Raw genomic sequence first — 23,783 nt, 5'->3', positions numbered from 1 at the left:
CATTAAGTGCGGTTTCTCTCAGAAACAGAGGGATTTTTCTGGATATTGTGGAAATTGTGCCATCCCCTTTTCTGATAGTGCCAGGTTTGCTCTTAGGAAGACTGAAGGCAGGTGCCTCTGGTGGCAAATGCATCTGTGTAGGATTGACAAGAGACTTAGGGCAGCTATCCCATGGCCCTCAGATGTCATGGAAGATCCCATACTATTCCATTTCAAGATATGCAAATATTCTGTTTCTAGACTTTTATGTTAATCATTGTGTGATACATTAACGGTGGAGTTCATTTTTATGAGGCATCTTTGTATGTTTTTGCATACAGTACAATCCCTAGTTTAGCCACACTTTCAGCTATCCACAATCCAACAAAACACGTCTTTTTTAGAAGTTTTCTAGGTTCTCCAGAGTGATGCTATAGTTTTATTTGTCAAAAAGTCCTTCATTTCAATAGAGTTCACTATTAACCACAGTTTAATATATCCACGCGAAGTCCGGGAACATGTCCCCCACAAATATGGAGGTTGTACTGTGTTGGAATTCAATCCCACAATGCCCAAGTCTCAAGTCCTCAATGAGGAACAGTTTAGTTAGCTTAGAATAGGCTAAGTGTTTCGCTTCCCCATGTCACCTATTTGTCACCTATCTCTCCTATCTGTTTCTGCTCTCATTCTGATTGATTGTGTAGAATGGATAATTTTCTACTGCATTCCTTTACTTTGACTTTAGCTTCTTACATCTGAGTGTGTTCTGTCTGCTTTGAGATCTCTCTCTGCGTGTGTGTCTAGAGAGATGTAGTGATTGGTGTTTTTCCCCTCTCTTTGAAACCTTAGAAGAGATTGGTGTTAGAGTAGCTCAGACCCAGTTCTTCACCGTGAAGAGATGTAATTAGTTGTATTGTCGAAGGCTGTCATGGCCGGAATCGCTGGGTTGTTGTAGGTTTTTTCGGGCTATATGGCCATGTTCTAGAGGCATTCTCTCCTGACGTTTTGCCTGCATCTATGGCAAGCATCCTCAGAGTTTGTGACCTCACAACCTCTGAGGATGCTTGCCATAGACTCAGACGAAACGTCAGGAGAAAATGCCTCTAGAATATGGCCATATAGCCTGAAAAAACCTACAACAACCCAATGTAATTAGTTCTTTATTATTGTAAATAAATATTTTGTGATTTTTTAAAGTTTGGGCTCTGCATCTTTTCCTGCCTAAGCTCTTAATTCTCTGCAGCCACAACCAACATCACTTCTCGCTCTGCTTGCTAATGGGTTGATGCTCAACTTTTGTATCCTGTTTGATTTCTGTAGGCTCTGCTATAATTTAGGGTAGTTTTCCCTAACATACTGTGCACACTTGTGTATTAATATAAATGTGATGATAAATCTGGTTTCTCAGAAATGTCATATTATCTTTCTTGTAGATTGTTTGACTTCTCGAACACGTCTTAAATTGGCTGGCATGTTGGTAAGCTTTATTTAAATTGATTAATGTTCCAAGAGTGGACTTTATTTGGTCACTGTTAAGTCCTTTAAAATCTCTCTCTGGCTGTAGAAGTAAAGAACTAAACTCATGCTCAACTCGTCCCCCGAAACTTGGATTGAATTCATTTTGAAATATATGTATTATTTAAGCATATTTTCTGAGGCATATAAGCTGTAGAATAAATGGTATAGTATGTCTGTGTTCTCATGCAAATCTCAACCTGAATGTTTGTGAGAGAGAAAGATAGACACAGAAAGAGAGAGGGGAAAGTATAGCTAGCTTTTGCGACGGCTGTACTATCGCAGTTTCATTTCCTCATTTCACTTTCTTTTCCCTGTTTGCTTCATACAGGAAGGCCTGGTTAATGTAGGCTGGATGGACTGTGCCACCCGGGGTGAGCTTTGTGAAAGTTTGGATATCTCTTCTAGCACAACAGCATACTTCCCACCGGGAGCCACCTTAACTAATAAAGAAAAAGGAGGCATTTTGGTATGCACTGGTTTTCATATACATACATGCCTGCTGGTGGAGGTGATGGTAGAAGAAAAGAAAGAAAGAATATTTATAAATGTTTTAATAGATATTCTTTGATTTGCAGCCAATCCTCATTCACTGGGGTTATGGGCACAAAAATGAAAAAAACTGTGAATTAAAACTGCTTTTTAAAAAACATAAGAGAACATCTCTATATTGGAACCCCTGGCAGCACAATGGGTTAAGCCCTGTGCCAGCAGGATGCTGACCGCCAGGTTAGTGGTTCGAATCCAGGGAGCGGGGTGAGTTCCCGTCTCAGCTCTAGCTTCCCATGTGGGGACATGACAGAAGCCTCCCACAGGATGGTAAAACATCTGGGCATTCCCTGAGCAACATCCTTGCAGTTTCTCAAGTTGTTGTCAAAGGCTTTCATGGCTGGAATCACTGGGTTGTTGTAGGTTTTTTGGGTTGTATGGCCACGTTCTAGAAGCATTCCCTCCTGACATTTCACCTGCATCTGTGGCAAGCATCCTCAGAAGTTGTGAGGTTTTTAAAAAATGCCCTTCTTCTGTGCTGGGGATTTTAAATGAGATTTCTTGGTTTTGTCATTGGGTTTCTGGGAGCCTCCAGGTTCCCTGTGGCCACAAAATAGATCTCTTTGAGCTACATATAAGCTAACCTTTCCCCATCCCACACTAGGTGCTTACCTGTTCCGAGTTTGTAGCTGATGCTTCTCTTCCTTTCCTAGGTTTTATTTATCGTGCTTTTAAACATGATATTTATCTATGCCAGATATTATTAAGAGATAAATTGCTGGCTTGCTGCTTTGTGGTTAATAAACAGAGAAAACAAAGTATGTAAGGACTGGGGATAAAATTGGAATAAATTCAACCAAGCAGTAATGAACTTAGTTTCCAAGGAGACTGGCCATTACAAATACAGAACATAGCTCTAGAGGATTTGCATTTTCAGCACAAGTCATATGGGTGGAGACTCAAGAATTTTTCTTCGTTGATCAAACAATATAAGATGTCCAAAAATCTCAGATTTTGATCAGTGAGGAAACAACTATGTTTTGTGATATTCAAAGAGGAGTTAGACAGGAGTGTGGCTTATCTCCTTTACTTTTTGAATTTGTTTTGAAAGTTCATAGCAGAACTGTTGGAAAAGAAAAAAAATTAAGGGATTGGATGTTGTCAAAGGGCATAGGTTTAAGCGGAGGACTACTTTGCAGACGACTTAATGCTTTGTTTTTGGAGAGTGTTGAGATTTTGATAGCTACATTTAAAAGATTATGGAGATTTAGCCCCTTCTACAATGCCATATAATTTAGATTATCAAAGCAGATAGTCCACATTATCTGCTTTAAACTGGATTATATGAGTCTACACTGACAAATAATCCAGTTCAAAGTAGATAATCTGGGCTTTATATGGCAATGTAGAAGGGGCCATAGTGAGGTTTACCATTACAAAGGACAAAGCAGTTGTATTGACAAAAATATGAGAAAAGATCATGTGATACTTTTAACTGAGGAAGCTGGGTTTCAAAATCGAGTAAAGGTTTTCTTCCACCTTTTGTTTTCAAGTGTGTCATTACCATGCTACATTGAACAGAAATGTTCTAAGTTAGCAAAGAGGCTCTTTGGCTGTCATCATCATTGTATTTGTTTACAGCTGTGGTTCTTAATCTGTGGGTTGCAGACCACAAAAAAGAGGACAAAAATTCCATCTGCGAGCCTCCTTCCTATTTATTTATTTATTTATTTATTTATTCCGCTCCTTTCTCCCTGCCTGCCATTCCTTCCCTGTCGCTGGCCAGTCCCGACCCCTTGAATGGACTACATTAGCTCTAGATTATTAACTATGGTTTTCTGTGGGTGAGCAGATGGCAACTACTGTATCAGAAACTAGAGCTGATGTGGTCTGTCCAATGCAATTTTCTGAATCAGCACCCCCAAGGAACCAAACCCTAAAGTTGACCAAAAATTGATTTGTAACCCTTTCGGTACTAATGTTGGAAAGTGGCCCATGGTCATAAAAAGGTTGAGAACTAGGTTTACAGTCTTTCCTTGTGGCTTGAGACAGGATACAACATACTTTATATCAGGGGCCCTCAAACTAAGGCCCGAGGGCTGAATATGGCCCTCCAGGGTCATTTACCCGGCCTTCGCCTAGGGTCAACCTAAGTCTGAAATGACTTAAAAGCATACAACAAGAACAAGAACATCTCAAAAGCCAAAACAATATCTCAGCAGCCAAAAACAGGTCCACTCTTCCCATTGAAATACTAATAAGTTGATATTTGTTAACATTGTTCTTCATTTTAATTATTGTATTGTTTTAAAGTGTTCTTGCACTACAAATAAGATATGTGCAGTGTGCATAGGAATTCCTTCACACTTTTTTCAAATTATAATCCAACCCTCCAACGGTTTGAAGGACTGTGACCTGGCCGTCTATATAAAAAGTTTGAGGACCCCTGCTTTATATAGATTATTTATTTATTTATTTATTTACAGTATTTATATACCGCCTTTCTCAGCCTGAAGGCAACTCAAGGCGGTTTTACACTTGACACAATTTGATGCCCCCCAACATATAAAATACAATTAAAAACGTATCATATAAAATATAGTTTCATAAAAAGTAAATAAAATTATACATCCTTAACGTCTCCAGATAAAAAACATAAGACTATCAAAATACATAGAGCAAAGATCAAAACATATTAAAATCATAAAGGGAATTGGGAAAAGATTTACTTGTTGTATCAGATGTCAACAGCTAACATCTCACACTAACTCCCAAGTAAATCCTCCAACCTGTCCTTGCTTTATTGTCACTCTTGAAGCAGCTGGATCAGATTTAAGTAAGAAGGAGAGGCATACAAAGGAGATCTGTCATTGTGTGCTGCCCTCCTACGCAGGGTCATGTCTGGCACTACCTGGAACACTTTGCAGGATTTCTGTCAGAAGGACAGAAATAGAATGTATGGGCCAGATAGGAAATAATCTTCCTCCTTGTTCTTGCCCTCCCTCCTCTGAATCCATTCCAGGTAGCACAGTTACTTCTTGAAATGCATTAGTGGCTATTCAGAGGCACGTATATATAAAGAGCTATCCCCGTTCTGGCTCAATAATCGTGAGAATTGTAATCTCAAAACATAATGTTCCATGTTCTGAATATATTATTCAATAGAATCCAATTCATTTCTTCTTCTCCAGTTCCTGACCTCTTTAGATGCCAGGGAGATATATTTGGAAGTCATGAAACACCTTCCAGACTTCAAAATGATCTCAGCATCTACTTTAAAGGTAAAGATGGGTTCCAGATTTAACTCCGACGAAACGTTTGGAAGGAGCCAAGTTTGCTTGACTTGTTTTCTCTATTGACTTTTTTGGTGTATATGAGATTGTCCATGGTAGCTTACCATCATATGAGATTGTTCTCTGGATAGTTTCTTTAGTGGTGTGGGTTTTCATTAGTAGTTATGACTTTGGACCATTAATTAAGAAAAAAACATGTCTTGTGTTCTTTCCCCCTCACTTCCCCTTCATAAGGATCACGTGGCTCATCATCGATGGCTAATATTTTTTCAGTTTGGCCAGACTAGCAAGTCCGAAGCCTATGATCTTAAAAAGCTGGGTTTTCTGCTTAAAGGAGAAAATATTCAGGTAAGAATAAGAGAGCTTCTCAAGATGCATGACTCTGGGGATTGGGTGTAACTTCCTTCCTTCTTCTTCTCAGCTGCTTGGCTGAATCTGTATCTCCACACTTGCCTTCGCCTCTTTGAACAGGGAATGCTGGAGATGTCTTGACTCAGATATCTTCTCCCATGTTGATATCAAGTAGCTACAAGAAAAAGGGCATAACTTATTGACAGGGCACATAGTATGAATCCAGAAGATAGCACATTCAATCCCAACTAACTCAAAAATAAAACAATTTCTGATGCAGAAATGTGGCTGCTGCTCAAGATAGTCAGTGTTAGTTTATCAGAGGTTCTCAACTTGTGGGTTTCCAGGTTTTTCGGCCTACAACTTCCAGAAATCCCAGCCAGTTTACCAGCTGTTAGGATTTCTGGGAGTTGAAGGCCAAAGCATCTGGGGACCCACAGGTTGAGAAACACTGGATTAGATGGACCAATGCTATTTCCATCTGAGACATCTTCATTTTGAAACTTGAAGCTTGTTCATGCTATCTAGGACCTTAAGACCGTCTGGGGAGGCCCTAATCTCGTTATCGCCTTTGTCACAAGTATGTTTGGGGGAGACGAGAGACAGGGCCTTCTTAGTGGTGGCCCCTCGGCTGTGAAATGCCCTCCCTATAGATATTAGATCGGCCACCTCCCTTTTAACATTCCGGAAAATAGTCAAGATGTGGCTTTTTGAGCAAGCGTTTGCAAATGTAGAGTAATTGACACAGGAAAATGGAACGACTAGACAATGTTTTTAACAAGGAGACACTATGAATTTATATTTTATTGATTTGTTTAGTTTTTATTATATGTTATGTTTTTAATTGTATTTATGAGATTGTAAGCATTGAATTTTGCCCTTTTAACCGCCTTGGGTCACCTACAGCCTGAGAAAGGCGGTATACAAATATATTAAATAAATAAATAAATAAATATTGTTCCTGGGAGGGCAATTTGTATCCCTTTTCCAGTTTGGATTGGATGTGTTAGATTTACTAAGAGTTTGCTTGATAAACCACTTTGAGAAATATTTATCTGTATCATAAAACTATTACACGTTCTCATTTACTCTCTCATGAATGTTGATAGTTTACTGTTCTTTGATATCTCTCTGTCTCCTTGAAAGTTACATAAATTGTAGTCACTGCAACCTATATTAATTTATAAAAGGCATGTATTCTATTTCTTCCCCAACCTAGACAAACTAAGGCTGGATTTCCACTGCCCTATATCCCAGGATCTGATCCCAGATTATTTGCTTATCTCAGATTATCTGGCAGTGTAGACTAATATAATTGAGTTCAAAGCAGATAATCAGGTATCAGATCCTGGGATACAGGGAAGTGTGGATCCAACCCAAGACACTGCAGTATTATCCTCTAAAGAAACTGTTCCCATGTTATGGAATGGGATTCCCATATCCACCTCATATTTGTAATGTCTCATTCTCTAAGGATGGTAATTATCAAATGGCTGTTTGTTCCACAGATTGGCAGGTTTGACTGCCTTACTGCACCAAAGACCTGCAATGATCTATATGTTTATGAACCTCGTGTAGTGGTATTTAAAGGGAGAGGATTGGAAGACTATGAAATCCATCATGGTAAGCAACTTTTGCATAGAAAGCTTAGAACTACACAGAGAAGCTATTGAAATCCACACGCATATGGACAATTTCAAAAGGATTCGAACTGCCAACCTTTTGGTCAGCAAGTTCAGTGGTTTAACCTGCTGCCCCACCAGGGGACAAAATTTACTTATTTTATTCATTTGTTTTCTGTCTGAAGGAAAGAAGATCCTATATGACATTGTGGCCTTTGCTAAGGAAAGTGTGAATTCTCATGTCATCACTCTTGGTCCTCAAAATTTTCCTGGCAAGGAGAAGGAGCCGTGGCTTGTTGACTTCTTCGCACCTGTAACTATCAGAAATTTCTTATTTTGAGACATAAATATATAACTGCATGCAAGCAAAAAGATAATTCTTTAATGTAACAGCCAATTTACAGAAATTCTAAACTAGTAATGTAGGAATATGGTGATATGTAGCTTTCCCCAGAAAATTCTCTTTTGGTGAGATTTTAGGAATTGTTCTCCAAGAAAGTAACTTTTTGAATCTATGGTTTATATATATATATTCACTATTGAACATTGGTTTGTCTTTTCGGGAAGGTGTACTGAGGAACATAAACCAATCCAATAGCCCATTTGATGCTCTTCCATTAAAGGGCACATTTTCTCATTTCCCGGAATTCCAGTAATTAGAATATTTACAGCTTATTGTATTGGGCTGGAAAGATGAGATGGGGAGACAAAAGACCAAGATACTGGGCCCAGATACTGAATGTATCTCAGTAGCTTTTTAGGAGCAGAAAGCAATGGAATGTAATATTTCTCCTGGCTAGAAATTTTTTTTCTAACACAGTGGTGTCAAACACATTTTCATTGAGGGCCACATCAGCTTTCTGTCTGCTTTCAAAGCGCTGTTGAATCCATGGATGGCGAATCCGTGGATACAGAGGACCAACTATATTTTTTACATAGTGGTTGGTGCTCTTTACTTTTTGCCCAATTTATTATTGAACACCAACACCCATCACTTGATTATCCACCCTGCAGACTGGGGATAATGAGAATTGCAGCCCAACAGCACTTGTAGCTCTGATGTAGGGTTAATGGCCATTTTAAAGTCAGACATCGTATCCACAAGCCTTGCATCTATACTTTAAACCCCGCCATCCTGACTAAACAGAACAAACTGCAGCCTTCTGGGTGTTTCTGTATCACAACTCCCATGAGCTCTAGTCATGTTGTCTAAAGATGAGGAATACAGGAGCTGTAGTCCAGCATCTCAAGGGCCACATAAAATGTCATAGTGGATTGGATTCGGCCCATGGGCCTTAAGTTTGACATATGTGGTCTAAGAGATTAAAAACTATAACTCAAGGCGCAGGCAGCCAAGAACTGGGAATTTGATGTTACTCTCTTATGTTTGTATGTCCCTGTCTTTTCTTTCTTAGTGGTGCCCTCCTTGTCGAGCCTTATTACCAGAGCTGAGAAAAGCATCAAAGCAGTTGTACGGTCAACTGAAATTTGGCACTTTAGATTGTACACTTCATGAAGGGATTTGCAACATGGTAAACTGCAAGTATAGCTGTGTTTTCATCATACGCATATCTATTCTAATTTGACCTACTTTAAAAAAAATGATGGCTATAATTTACTAAACCTAGAATTACACATTGGTAACTGATTTGTATTCACAATTCCTATGTATTCATGTAAGGACCATGGAAGTATTCCAGCCCATAGTTATTGGGTAGCAGCTGCTGCAGTCACTAGGGATCTGTTCCCCTTTTCAGTTGGGAAGCAGTTGTCTGATATCCCCATCTATCCTTGTGTAAGCAATCTGTGGTATATAAGCAATCTGAGTTTGCAACAAGGATCTTGCTTCTGCCTATGGTAACAGAAATCGCTCATGGAACTGGGTGGAGATTTCGCTCCCTAGAATCATATTATTATATACATTTTCTAAGTTTTAAGTTGAATTAATCCTGCTCAATTGCTCTGTTCTGTGCTATTTCCTATTCTATTATGCATTTCTATCCACCCTATTGAACCACTTATCTTTGAATTAGTTTACATAGTGGCCTTTCCCCCCCCCCTCCATAATTTTAGCCTGTTGTTGCTTTATTCATGTTTATTAATGACTGCTGTTTTATGCTGTTTTAAATTGTTATTGGTTTTGCTTTTGTTTTAATTGTACTTTGCCTGGGCTTGGCCCCATGTAAACGCACCGAGTCCCTTCGGGGAGATGGAGGCGGAGTAGAAAAATAAAGTTCTCCTCCTCCTCCTCTTTCTCCTCCTCCTTCACAGGATAATAGAGTTGGAAGAGGCCACATGGGCCATCTAGTCCAACCGTCCACCATGATCCTTAGCCTTGGATATTGTCTCTTGGGTGAACCTCGGATTTTTCCCCACCTCCCGGCCCAGTCCCATATGATTCCCAGCTGGCCTCACTCATGAGGTCTTCAAAGCCTTCCCTCAGTTTTCAAGGCCTTGTGAATGAGGCCTGTTGGGAATTGTGCGAGGCTGGCAGGTTTGTCAGCCTCGGTCTGATGAAAGGAAGTGGCTTCCCAAATGGCCTGCCTCCCTCACATACTATCTGCCTCCATTATGTACATGCCTGTGCCACCATGTGTCTCATCCCCTTCTCGGCATAAGGACGATGCGAGCAGCCCCATCCTTATACCAGGAGGACGGCTCAAGGAAGGCACGTGGGGGCTGAGAGCCCTCCAGAGCACTCTCAGCTGCCACCTGTCTCACCCTCCTCCCAGCGTGATGCCAAGAGGACAGCCCGAGGATTGGGAGATGAGGATCAGGGCAGTTGCTGCGTGTCCCGCCTTCCTCTAGGTATAAGGGTGAGGTGAGCAACCTTTCCTTATGCTGGGAGGACAACCTGAGGATGACCCCGGCCCTGTCCTGCCCCTTCCTGGCCCCGCCCTCCCCCAGGCCCTCCCCACACAGTGTGTGCCCCCTCCTGGCCAGACCCGCAATACAACCCCAAGGCAAAAAAGAATTGCCCATATCTGATCTAGGACTGCACTTAATTTGAGGACATACAGCCTTCACGACATTACACTCAAATGTTTGTTAAACCTTTTTTGTAGTTATCTTGTTTTTCTCAGGCATTGAGGTGATGCAAGTTTTTTTTTTTTAGTTTTATTAGTTTGGAGGTTTCTTCTTTTCATAGTGCCACAATTAAATTCCAATAAATCTGCTGAAACTTGAAAGGAGTCTTTGATATTTCTGAATTTTTTTTTTCATTTTGATATTCCATAGCACAACATTCGAGCTTATCCAACAACTGTGGTTTTTAATCAATCCAATACTCATGAATATGAAGGACACCACTCTGCTGAGCAGATCTTGGAGTTTATTGAGGTAACTGTATTTTGTTGTTGTTGTTGTTTCCCTGGTTAAAACTCAAGGGAACTTAGATTAGCTTTTAAAATATGCTATATAATGTAGTAAACTGCGTTCCCTGTTTGAAACTCAAGACAACTTTTTAATCTTGCAAACAGAAGAGTTTGTGACATCATTTCCTGTTCACTTCCTGTTTTTGTTTTTTTAAGGAAGACCACTTTGGGGTCTAAAATAGCCTAAGGGCCCCCAAAGCCTAACAAATATGCTTTGTTTTGCTGGTATTTTGGTAGTCTAGGCAAGCCCTGAATTTATCCCAGCAACCCATCCCTTGTTTTGGATTAAATCCTTCACACAACCTAAACCACCATATTTAAACTTGTTACAGAGCCTTTGTAAATGTGAAAGCCAAGTGCTTTAAATGTTCTCCATTCTGTGCCTTAGGATCTGATGAACCCCTCTGTGGTGTCTTTGACCCCTGAGACCTTCAATGAGCTTGTGAAGAAAAGGAAGGCTAATGAAATCTGGGTGATTGATTTCTATGCTCCGTGGTGCGGTCCTTGCCAAGCTTTAATGCCAGAATGGAAGCGGATGGCCAGGGTAAAACCATGCTACTAACATACCTTATTGGGATTACAAACACAGAATGCGCGGATGTATAGAACATATACCTTAATTTCTACAGCATTTTTGGTGGTGCCGCAGCAATCTTATATCTATCCAGTCAGGTTTCTCTGCAGACTTTTGCAGATTTCTACAATTCTATGCTGAAAATGCAGTAATATCTCTATCTCTTAACTAATTACATTTGTACATCTATTCACCAGTCCTACAAAGCAACTCTACATTACTTAATCCACTGGAAAGGCCTTAAGTAGCAGTGTTGAAGGGGCTTTAATACAGAAGCTGTTTCCATTTTATTTATTTACATAAAGATGTTCAACCTGTCTGTAAGAACAGTTTAGCCTCACAAAGGAAGATTACATGATGAAATATATTACTATTTGTGTTGCGGTTGTGAATAGGAATAAGCTACTTTGGGCATGTAGAAAACAGGCTATCTTTGTATACATTCAAAAGGCATTGTCACTTTGCTTTCAGGAATGGAAAAAAGGTGGAGAAGCCCCCAAAAGCAGGACTTCTTGAAATTTTCCACTTGGGACTCTTTTTGTCCTGATAAATTATGATGTGACCCTGGATCTATAGGTATATAAGATAGGTATAAAAAAAAGGATGACAAGTCAGCACCTGCAAAATTTGCTAAACAGGCTGAGTTTTAGTGTTATGAAGTCTAGCAGTAAACACTGCATTCACTCTATCGTATCATTTTCCATTTTAATTGAGTGCAGTTTCTGGATTTTCTCTGCTTTCTTGGGTCAAAATAAATGCCAGGCTTAAAGCAAAACACTGCACAATAAATTCATGTAAATGTCTAAAACAGGCGCTAGGTGACGTTAAAAAAACATTAAACTAAGAAGACCCCATTTGGGGTCAAGACACATAGTTTAAGAAGCAGTGCCCAACACCCGTTTTTGTTTTGTTGTTGTTTGTTAGCTTTTTCAGGCACTAAAGTTTATTGTTACTTGCATTACTTTTGGAGGGAGCTGCATCAAGGAAATCTCACTGAATTGCTTTCCCTCAAATTTTAAAAAAGCCACATGGGAAAGCAAAACTGGATTAAGAGCTACTTGAAGTGGACCCTCCCTTCGCACATAAGAAGCCCAAAGATTTCCAATTTCCCATGCAATCCTTCTCAAAACGCTGTTATATCACTTTCCGTTTTAAGAGCTGACTGGAGAGAAAAACAGGAATATCTATGGGTAGTATTGTGAAGGTGTGGTGGGAGTATTTTTTGTGAGTTCTTATTCATTTGAGAAAGTTTGTGTGCTTAGGAGGCAAATAAATGCATAGAAATCACACCATCAAATTCAGGAGGTGGGGATGATTGATGTGGGGTTTCAGGTTGCTATAGAAGTAGGGTCCTGGGACTGCTAGTAGCCTGTAGATCACATTTTGGATACACCAGAGATTAAACTTCCAAACTTGTTTGAATTTAAACACTGCTTAAGAGCTTTGGGAGGATTTCATAAGAAGATTCCATCTGAACATGAGGAAGAACTTCCTGACTGTGAGAGCCGTTCAGCAGTGGAACTCTCTGCCCTGGAGTGTGGTGGAGGCTCCTTCTTTGGAAGCTTTTAAACAGAGGCTAGATGGCTATCTGTAGGGGTGATTTGAATGCAGTATTCCTGCTTTTTGTCAGGGGGTTGGACTGGATGACCCATGAGGTCTCTTCCAAATCTTTGATTCTATGATTCTATTATTTTAAAACCTCAGTTTTTATATACGTCTCACACAGATGCACAGATAGCCAAGATACAAAATGAGAGAGAGAGAGAGAGGACATACACAGAGAAAGATTCATTGTCTCTACAGGATCCTGGGGTTGAAATATAGTCCTGATAGCAATAAGACTACAAAGGAATCTCACTTTCCAGTCATAGGTGTCAGCAGGCGTTGATAGCAAAGGATTCTTTCTTTGTATCTTTACAAAGGAAGCTGATTCTCTCTGCAGCACCCTGCTAATTTCACCAGAATCAAAGTGTGTGCCCTCCAATATGAATGTCTAAACCAACATTGACCTTTTGTATTAAGATGACAAGCTTCAGAAGAAGGCAGAGCCGATTGTTACTGTTTTGGGGTGTTTTAATATGTCTTTGACTTTGGATTGGAGTTATTTTTGCATTTCACTTTGGATAATATTCCTCTGTTTCAGTTGATGAATGGACTGATCTCCGTTGGCAGCGTGGACTGCCAGAAGCATTTCTCTCTTTGTCATCAAGAAAATGTTCAAGGTTATCCTGAAATAAGACTCTTCCCACGGAAATCGGCTTCATCTTATCAATTCTAGTGAGTAATGGAATTTACTAGGATTTTAAATTCATGGCCCACAAAAAAGCAAAACAAAATAAAAACCACCCTGTTTTCTGTTCAAGAGTTGATAAAAGAAGTGTTGAATTGCCCACAAACTAGCTGTGTCCTTATATGTTTTGGTGATGAAGACTACATCTTGTTTGCTACTTTGGACTTGTGGTAACCAAAGCACACTCTTTGAAGTTATTATTGGGACTGGGTGGGACATAGATACAATATTCAAAAATTAGTAATAATAATACATTTTATTTCTACCCCACCCCCATCTCCCCAAAGGGACTCAGGGCGGCTAACAAAATACAGTGAAGTGCCGCATATAGACAATACATAAATCTAAAACGATAAAGCCATAGAATTACTATCACACACATACACAATTACAATGTAAAACATTAAAATTCATAAAATGCAGTCACTTGTGGATAAAAACAAGTTGTTTCCAATTGACACAGCACAGTGCTGACGTGACACCATCAGTAAGTCCTCTGACTAATCCTAAAAAACTTACATAAGATCAAAGACTTGTTCAAAAAGCCATGTTTTTAAACTGGAACAGAAGGCTTGAAGCGAGGGAGCTGGCCTGATCTCTCTTGGGAGGGCATTCTAGAGCCATGGCGCCACCACCAAGAAGGCCCTCCCTCTCAGCCCCACCAACCGTATTTGAGATATTGGTGGGACCGAGAAAAGGGCCTCCTGATCAGATCTCAGTGCCCGCACCAGTTCACAGAAGGACATGCGGTCTCGAAGATAGGTTGAACCCGAAGCATATTAAAGGCAATTTAAATGTAAAGCACTTTATCTTCCAGGCATATGAATTAGACATTTACACTATGTAACAGTTTTTGTTCCTGGGTTATAAATGTCATTTCCTAATTGGTTCTATAATAAAAAAAAACACATGGAAAGTTTATTAAACTGTAAAAACTTTGTTTTTGTGGAACATCCTACAGCACATTTTGCTATAGTTTTTCAATGAATATCTCATAGTCTAAACCACTTCAACATAGTTTGTGGCAGCCACAAAAACAAAGTTTCTGGAATGTAACAACTACTTTCAAAGTAATTCCTTCACAATGAAACAGGAATGATACTTTCAGAACAGGAACATTTTTTTCAAATTTTGTTACATAGCATCATCTATTCTTAGCCTGGTTTGTACAATTAAAATATTCTCAGATTTTTGGGAGGAAAGAAATATTTGAATCTGGACAATAACCTTTAGGCCAGATAGGAATGACCCATAAAGTACTCCATACGACATGGATCACTCTCTCTTATTTTACTTTGGTTACCTATATGTTACTTCTTTGCACCTAATATGTCTCACATTTATTTCTACATGAGAAACAGGTAAACAAAAAATGTCTCAGAATTGCTCCTATGTAAGAAACAGCTAGAAAAGATTAAGGCAAAAGAAACGAGGGGAGAAATCAAGTGTCCACCCAAACGTCATGATCTTTTATGAGGAAAATACACCATGTTGTGAGTCCAGTGCAGTGAAAGTAGATCGCATTCGTGCTTCAGATCCCAGAGGTTGTCTCTTTCAATATAGATTAATCCTTACTTTTGTTATCTCCCAACAGTAGCTACAGTGGCTGGCACAGAGATGCTCATTCACTGAGAAGATGGGCACTCGGGTGAGTTATTACAGTGAGAGTTGGGTGCAACATAATGAAAAGTTTTGGGGCTAAAGAGTGGTTGGGACAGTTAGATGAATCAGGGATGTACTGAAAGGCTGTCCATGCATTACACTTGACAAGTACATAGCAACTCTTCAGAGCAGAAATTTTGGTCAGTCAGAGCTCATACCTATGTACTGGCTTATCCAACCTTTGCTCATCCAACGTTCAGTATTTTCCAACATAGTCTGCCTCCCGCCAGAATCCACACTTTCAATACATTGCGATGTTTTGGTGCTAAATTCATAAAAGAGTAATTACTACATAAAGATACTGCGTATTGAACTGCTTTTTCTGTGGATTTGTTGTAAAACATGATGTTTTGGTGCTTAATTTGTAAAATCCTAATGAATTTGATGTTTAATAGGTTTTTCCTCATTTCCTCCTTATTATTCAACATTTTCGCTTATCCAATGTTCTGCCGGCCAATTTATGTTGGATAAGCGAGACTCGACTGTACTCCTTTTTTTCTAAACAATGCATTTTATCCTGCTTTTGTTGCACTTTCAAATGGCTTAAGCTGTTCAAGGGATTTTTTTCCCTTTGCTAAGGGTCTTGGCTGAAATAATTCAAGAAAACTCTACACAAAAAGAACACCTTTCTGAAAAACTAGCACTTCCAGTGGCTCTTATTTTTAAACTGGTTCTTACTAAATGATACATTTTTATTTGTTGGTCATGTTATTGACGGTTGAATTACACTTCAGTGATAAGATTTTAGAAATAGTCTATTTATTGTCATGTGTAAGCTGTCCCAGTTCTGTAGGAGAGGCAGGGTATTAAGAGAGTAATAACAAAAAATCGAAGTAGAAGTAGTAATGACTTGAGATGGGGAAGTCTGGAAAAAACAGGAAAAATTGAGGGGGAAATGGGGAAAAAAACCAGAAAAATTGGAGGAGGGTTGGTTTTTCCCGCCCCATTTTTTCCCATTTTTTTTCCAGGCCTTCCCATCTTTAGACAGTAAAAACTATACATTGTTGACATGAAACACATGAAAGTGTTAATTTTGTTACTGAATAATTTTTCAAAATGGCTTATGTAACTAAAACTCTTAAGATCCTCTTTCTTTTTTTCAAAGGTATTTACCTCAAGTATCTCTGGATCTGACACCTCAGAGCTTCACTGACAAAGTCCTTAATGGGAAAGATCACTGGGTTATTGACTTCTATGCTCCTTGGTGTGGCCCTTGCCAAAATTTTGCACCAGAATTCGAGATTTTGGCTAAGGTAAAGGTTCTGCCCATCTTTAGGAATGACTAATAACTACAGTAATGAGTCACAGTACAAATTGAATATCCAAAATGCTTGTGAGTTTCAGATTTTTCCCCCCAGATTTTGGAATACCTCTGTTTGCATGAGATATCTTTGTAATCAGAATAAAAATATGCAGGATACATCCCTATACATGCTTTGGCTAAGGTAAAGGTTCTGCCCTGTTTTGCAATGTTGCTTTTAATGATTTTGTTGTTTGTTTTGTTTTCAGTTTCACTATTCCCTAAATTGAATGCTATTTTCTTTTTACTGGAAAGGTGGAGTGAACAGTGAACTTTTAACGCTTCTTCCTCTCTCTTTCTTTTAAAGACTGTTAAAGGAAAATTGAAAGCTGGGAAAGTTGACTGTCAAGCTCACGCTCATATCTGTCAGTCTGCTGAAATCAGGGCATATCCAACGGTTAAGTTTTATCCCTATCAGGGAACTAAGGTAATAACAACTTGTTCTTTTAGCTATGGGGGATCTGTATCCCATACTTGTTTTGAATGTGTTAGTTCTGGTTTCAGTCCTGGGTATCTTCAAGTAGAGCTTGAAAAGGACCCTCTCAAAAGTACATTGAAGAGGAGTGACAGTATTGACCTCATAAAAGTGACAAGGAAAGGGTGGGCTCCCTATGGCTTCTCCAGGGTGTTTTGGCACTCCCCTAACATTTCTGCCCCAAATCAGAGTGATGTAGTGTTTTGAACATTGCACTAGGACTTTGGAGATGAAGGTTCAAACCCATGAGTGGTCATGGAAACACATTGGTTAACCTTAGGTGAGTCATGCTCACTCAGTCTCAGAGAAAAGCAAGAGCAAATTCCCTCTGAACAATTCATACCAAGAACCCCTCAACCGCCCCCCAGATAGATTAACTTCAGGGTCATCCTAAATTGGAAAGGACTTAGGGGTAGAGAACAATAACAGCAAACTTTTCCCACAAGCCTCTAAATCAGGCATGGGCAAACTTTATCTCTCCAGATGTTTTGGACTTCAACTCCCACAATTCCAGTGGGCTGTTAGGAATTGTGGGAGTTCAAGTCCAAAACACATGGAAGGCCAAAGTTTGCCCATGCCTGCCCTACATGCTCCAGAAAATTAAATGAGATGGGGAATTTGCCCTAAATGAACCAAAAACATTGAAGGGAACCTCTTACATTGGAATACTCTCAGTTCTTCATCCCCTACAACTGTTCCCAGGCTCATCTGTAGAAACCCAAACTGTGAATTCATTCTAATAATTTTATCAGTGAAGGAGTTGCTTTACTGTGGCAGCTAAGAAAGTCCTTGAGTACATAATTTGTACATATGTCACACCAAATGTAGGTGTACAGTTTTAACAGCAAAATATGCATGGAGCTGACTTACTACTTCCCCTCTCCTTAAAGTAAAACTCCAAGAATATTTTTGTCGAGATAATCCTTTTTAATGGCAATATTTTTTCATAGTAATAGTGGCAATTTGTTTGCTTCAGCACATAAATGTGGTAACTTTCACTCTCTCTTGCTCTGTTCTTTGTCTAAAGAAAAATCCAGTTGGAGAACACATAAACAGCCTTGATGTGAAAACTATAGCCGAAATATTGACAGCAAAAGTAGAAGAAATAAAAAATAAGAGGAAAAAATCGTCCAGGAACAAGGTGGGCCATGTTGTTTTGAGATCCATGAATGCCAGTAGTTTGACTTAATTGCTGTGTTGATACAACTGATCCTTCAGCTGACTGAATATTCAGCTCGTATCCAAGCAAATTTAAATATTCCTCTTCTAGATACCTTGTTGCGAAGTCAAACCAGGACTATTACACTATGTAACATGGTTTTTGTATTCTGTCATTTCCTAATTGGTTCTAACATAAAAACAAGGAAAAATTGATTAAACTGCAAAAACTTTGTTTTTGCGTGACATCCTGCAGCACATTTTGCTATAGTTTTCAATGAATATCTCAAAGTATAACAGCTACTTTCAAAGTAAGTACCGGACAATTAAACAGGAAATAACACTTTCAAACCAGGAACAGAAATTTTGTTACAGTGTTGCATTTCAAAAGAGGAAGAGAATCTTTGCATTCAAAACATATTTAATAACTAGCAAAGAGGTGCATTTCTTTATCTTGTGGTACAGTGTGAAGAGCAACTTTGAGAAAAATATATTCAAAAAAGTAATTGTAATATAAGTTTCTGAGCCAGTGTAGTTTAGGACTCAGGGGACCAGGGATCAAATCCCCACTCATCTGAGGAAACTGACTGGATGATCTTAGACAGATCACGCTCTCTCAGCCTCTTAGGAACTTCCACAAGAAGACCCTAAGAGAGTGTCATCATAAGTCACAGTCATCACAAAGCCATATAAATATAATTTAGACATTTCCAGCATAATAATAATAATAATAATAATAATAATACACACTTTATTTATATTCTCCTTTATCTCCCCAGAGGGACTCAGAGCGAATTACAGTACATATAAGGCAAGCATTAAGTGCCTTTTTACACAATGGCATGCAATACAATACAAAGATAAAGGTAAAGGCCTTCCCTTTTTTCCATCTCCTGCATCTGGAGGCGATGCTCAATTCTGGCCATAGGGAGATGCTCTTGTTCCATTTTTCCATGACAAGGAATCAGTTGTCCATAGACATCTCCGATTGTGTTCTTCTACCATATCTGCATGGGGCGCCCTTTAACCTTCCCACTGAGGCAGTACTATTGATCTACTCGCATTGCATGCTTTCAAACTGGTACGTTGACAGAAGATAGGGCTGACAGTCACCCCGACTCATGGCTTCAAACTGCTAACCCTCCGGTCAGCAGCTTTTCCTGCAGTTAGCGGTTTTACCCGCTGCACCACTGTGGCCTCAATAGTAGTAGTAGTAGTAGTAGTAGTAGTAATAATAATAATAATAATAATTTTATTCTTGTATCCCACAACCATCACCCCCAAGGGACTCAGGGCAGCTTACACAAGACACAATGCACCTAAAAAGCAGAACATGAAATATAACACAATATAAAATACAATTAAATAAAACATATAAGCAGGTAAACAACAACATAAAACTCAGAATGAAACAGCGCTCATCCGTCAATAGCGGTAGCTAATGTAAACATGGTCTAGAATCTAAAGTTCCCAAGCTTCATGATATATGAATGGAATATTTTAATACATATTCCATTTACCATATATATTTGAATATAAGTTTTTCAGCCCTCTTTTTAAACTGAAAAAGCCCCCCTCAGCTTATACCTGAGTCAAAGTTATTTATTATTTTACTTTGTTATTATTACATATACATTATTTTACTCTATTATTATTTTTATTACATTTAGTATTTTACTCTATTATTGCATGTATTATTTTACTCTATTATTATTGGAAGGATACATAAACACATCAACATTGAAAAAGGTTAGACTAATGGTTTAATCAGAGTCGAAGAGTCTTAAAATTACAGTTTTATGTAAATATTCAAAAACATTTAACCTACTGATGCCTCAATTAATGTGATTTTATTGGTATCTATTTTTATTTTGAAATGTACCAGTAGCTGCTGCATTTCCCACCCTCGAGTCAATATGTTTTCCCAGATTTTTGTGGTAAAATTAGGTGCCTCAGCTCATATTCGGGTTGGCTTATATTCGAGTATATACAGTAACTTTTTTTTTCATTTTCTCCCTCACTCTTCTTGACCCTTTCTGACCCTCAGGATGAACTTTGAGTCATGGAATGAATTCCAAAGATACCAAGGCTGCAGCCTGTTGAAATATTGGACTGTGTTCTTCTGGAAGGAAAAAGTAATGGCATGGGATTCAAGGACACCCTGGCTCTTCCCATAGATGCTGTACAACTGAGTCTGAATCATCCAAATGAGACTGGCAGTCCTGACAATATGCTACCTCTGTGCAGTGGAGGATTTTCATGCTCTGATTACGGACTTAAAACTTGGTCAGTAGGGCATCCGTCGGACTTTTCCCGCAGTCCTCTCAATCTCTCTTTCTCCTTACAGAAGAGTCTTACTTTGCGCTGAAATGGAAATCTAACCCCACCTGTGAAACAGTGGACAAAGAGGCTACTCTGTAGGCTAGAAAGCTAGAAGAGAACAATCTCCGCTTCCCATGGGAAGTAAATGAATGTGTTTTACCTCTGAATCATAGCCAGTGAGCTTTTTGTATAGGATTCACTAAGTCACTGAAAAGTAGGAGTTCAGTTTCTGCGGCATTCAATCTCATGAATATTCTTCCAATGACCTGGAAGAGCACTCAGATCTTTGTGATGGTTTCAGTATAAACTGGCTAGAAGGTGGGAAAGAATGATTTTCAGTCTGTTGTGTGGAATGACTTCCTTGTACAGATTTGGGCTTTGGGAATATGCCTGCATGTGCCTAAAGAGCAATGTTACTGGAGTCCTTTTATGATATGCAGCATCTGCGTCCGCTAGGAGGCAGCAAAACAGCTTGTGATTGAAGTAGCTAAAAGTCAGCACCAGCAAAGCTATTTCCATGGTTCCTTAAGCCCATTTTCTCTCTGTTGGACTTGTGTTCAGGTAAGCCTGGTTACAAATGCAGACTTCGCTTTTCCACATCAAAACTGATTTTTGTAGCAAAAATAATAATAATCCAAAAACCTATGTGTTGGTTGTTGTCAGACAGCAGAACAGAACAAATTGAACTTGTTCTCCACCAGACTTGTGCTGGTTTCAAAGCTACATGTTTTAATCCATTTTCATACCAGCCTAATCTCCTGTCTTCGGAACAGAATTGCAACATGTAAATGCTGTGCTTTTGCACAGCATTGCAAGTGCCTTTTGAATGTAGTGGTCACTGAAGGGTTTTTCGTTAAGACGGTCAATGCGATATGTCGTGTCTTTGAGAGGCAGAAATGCACTGTATGTTTTTTTCCAGTGCTGAATAGACACTTGCCAACGTTTTCAAACATTTGTAATCGTATCTGTACTGTACTTGCTCTCATTACATTAATCTTGATCTCTTATATTGAAAACTTGGATCATTTTGCTCTCGCTGAAAAGGAACGGTTGAGTACCTGTTGACCCTTAGTAATATGCCTTTTCAAACAGTGGATTCTGCCCATCCTTTGCACGTGTTAGTAGAGACAGGCGTCTTGTGCATTTACATAACTCGGCATATGCAAAGTGCAAACGTAAGACGATTCCATCCAAAATTATTTTTAGTACTCACACTTGTAAGTATACACAGTGGCAGCTCACTGTGAAGATGTTGCTGTTACTAAATTGCCAAATCTTCCATAGTGAGATTACAGATTCTGTTTTGTGTCATAGTCTTGAGTATCCCATCAAAACCAGGCCTAGTGATAATGGGTGATTAGATCACCTTCTGCTTACTCAATAATTTTCAAGGTATCCAGAACTCTTTCCTTAGTACATTATGGTACTAGATATAAAAATGTAGAATTGGATGAATTATGTACCACAGTGTTTTGGGAGGGAATGGTGAGGAGAAATTTTGGGTGTTTATGTTGCTGATGTTTCCTACTTACTTGAACTTTTCATAATATGCAAAAATATGTTTTTATCCAGTGTGTTATATTTTTTTCAGTTTTCATGCTGCCGTGCCTTGCTGAAGGGTTTCCTACAGTTAGGTTTTATAACCTCCACCCTAAAAGGAAGTGTTGGTAATCCCAAAAACCGTACTGGATAATGTGTAAATTGGGTTGTTGTAGGTTTTATGGCCCTGTTCTAGAAGTATTCTCTCCTGACATTTCACCTGCATCTATGGCAGGCGTCCACAGAGATGGTGAGATTTCACAACTTCTGAGGATACCTACCTTAGAAGTAGGCGAAACATCAGGAGAGAATACTTCTAGAACATGGCCATACAGCTCGAAAAACCTACATCAGCTCAATGATTCCGGCCATGAAAGCCTTTGACAACACAATGTCTAAATTTTTCTGATTCACTATTTTTCGTAACGTATTTATGAGGTCCTGTTAAGCAGCCAAACTTTCACGGATATCAACATTCACCATGTAGGTGTGCACTTAATAAGATTAAGATTTTAAAAACTTTCCCTATCTAAGCCAGCGATGATGATGATGCATCTCCTCAGATATTGCTGGCCTATGGCTCCCATCATCCCCTACTGTTGGCAGATGGGAGTTAAAGTTCAACATGCAAAGGGCCACACTTTTCCCCATCCCTCATATAAATAATGGAAGTATGTAGAGGAAATTTGCATACAGTGTAATATTCTGCTTTTTTTTACATTTACGCTTGAGATGATGTTTTCTTGCATTTCTGAATGCTTATGTACTTTTTGATATCACAAGATGCTAACAGTTCAATGAGATTTCTTTCCAGGAAGACAAATGTGGAATCACAGATCATATTATCAGAATCTCCATGTGTTGTGTGAATTATGTAGTCAAGATGTGAGTTTACAGCATTATTCTTCTGTTTGCCACTACCAGCCTCTGTTGCATCACAGGAAATGTAATCAAACTCCATAATTTATGAGGGTCAGTGCTCTGGATTACCAATATTCAGAAATGAATTTACTTTGTCCAATTACCTGCCTAGTCTTGTTTTAATTATGCATATATTAGAGACTTTACTTCTATACTGCAAAATTCTTGGACATGCAAAAGCACATAACAGGCTGTGCTACCAAGCTGGTGGCTTCATTAGGGATGTATGGAAATATGGCTATTTCACTCATAGCTCTACAGATCATCCCAAAATTGCCAGTAGATGTGTTTTCCTTTGTTAGTTTATTCCATGACAAATCCCAAGACGTCTTTGAAGACCTAAGACATTGACCAATTTGAAGATTCTTTTCAGAGGAACCAGACGTTCGTCATTGCATAACCATTTCTTACATGCCTTACTGTTAGTAAACCTAATTGCCTGTAATGAGACAATAACATCACTTGACAAGATACCTGTGCTCTGAACAGAACTCAAGGAACCTCCATGAGAAAAGACTGCTTTAGGTCCTCAGTCCATAAGGTCATTTACTGATAGTGAGGCATCTTGCAAAGTCAAAGAATCAACAGTAAGGGGAATGGACCATATTTTATTGAGATATTTGTTCCCAATAATGTGATATAGGCGGCTGTGCAGGCGAATGAGGATGGCAACAGATTGCACGCAGAAAGACAACAAGCATGGCGGGCAATCCCACTCTGAGGTCCGTGGCAAAGGAGAGACATTAGAGATGTCATTCTTCACAGAGTTTCTTCTCAAAGGAAACAAGTTATTTTATTAAATGACATGAAAATCTTTCAAAAACATGTCATTTCCAAAGCCTGTTTACAATTAGAGGCAGTTTTGTACCGAAAACATCATTTTCTGCTCAGAAGAAAATCTGTATAGAGATTATATTCT

General features: G+C 39.0%; 1 protein-coding gene across 3 annotated transcripts in view; it reads left to right on the top strand.

Annotated features, from left to right (window-relative positions):
* The window catches only part of DNAJC10 (DnaJ heat shock protein family (Hsp40) member C10), a 35,776-nt gene extending 13,805 nt beyond the window's left edge, over positions 1-21,971 (top strand). For 2 of the 3 annotated variants that reach the window (XM_060780111.2, XM_067471085.1), the window contains 15 exons: positions 1,413-1,456; positions 1,826-1,963; positions 5,175-5,264; positions 5,511-5,624; positions 7,136-7,250; positions 7,435-7,562; positions 8,665-8,781; positions 10,487-10,588; positions 11,012-11,167; positions 13,341-13,474; positions 15,082-15,135; positions 16,255-16,402; positions 16,757-16,876; positions 17,952-18,065; positions 20,130-21,971. In XM_060780111.2, the coding sequence (XP_060636094.2) occupies positions 1,413-1,456; positions 1,826-1,963; positions 5,175-5,264; positions 5,511-5,624; positions 7,136-7,250; positions 7,435-7,562; positions 8,665-8,781; positions 10,487-10,588; positions 11,012-11,167; positions 13,341-13,474; positions 15,082-15,135; positions 16,255-16,402; positions 16,757-16,876; positions 17,952-18,065; positions 20,130-20,141 (1,586 nt within the window). In that variant the 3' untranslated portion in view covers positions 20,142-21,971. Of the gene's footprint in view, positions 1-1,412; positions 1,457-1,825; positions 1,964-5,174; positions 5,265-5,510; positions 5,625-7,135; positions 7,251-7,434; positions 7,563-8,664; positions 8,782-10,486; positions 10,589-11,011; positions 11,168-13,340; positions 13,476-15,081; positions 15,136-16,254; positions 16,403-16,756; positions 16,877-17,951; positions 18,066-20,129 lie in introns of those variants that run through there. The other variant, XM_067471089.1, reaches the window with a different exon arrangement.
* The last annotated feature ends 1,812 nt before the right edge of the window (positions 21,972-23,783 follow it).

This window comes from Anolis sagrei, chromosome 1 (genome assembly GCF_037176765.1).
Source record: "Anolis sagrei isolate rAnoSag1 chromosome 1, rAnoSag1.mat, whole genome shotgun sequence".
Taxonomy (NCBI): domain Eukaryota; kingdom Metazoa; phylum Chordata; class Lepidosauria; order Squamata; family Dactyloidae; genus Anolis; species Anolis sagrei.
This window is presented reverse-complemented; position numbering and strand designations above follow the sequence as displayed.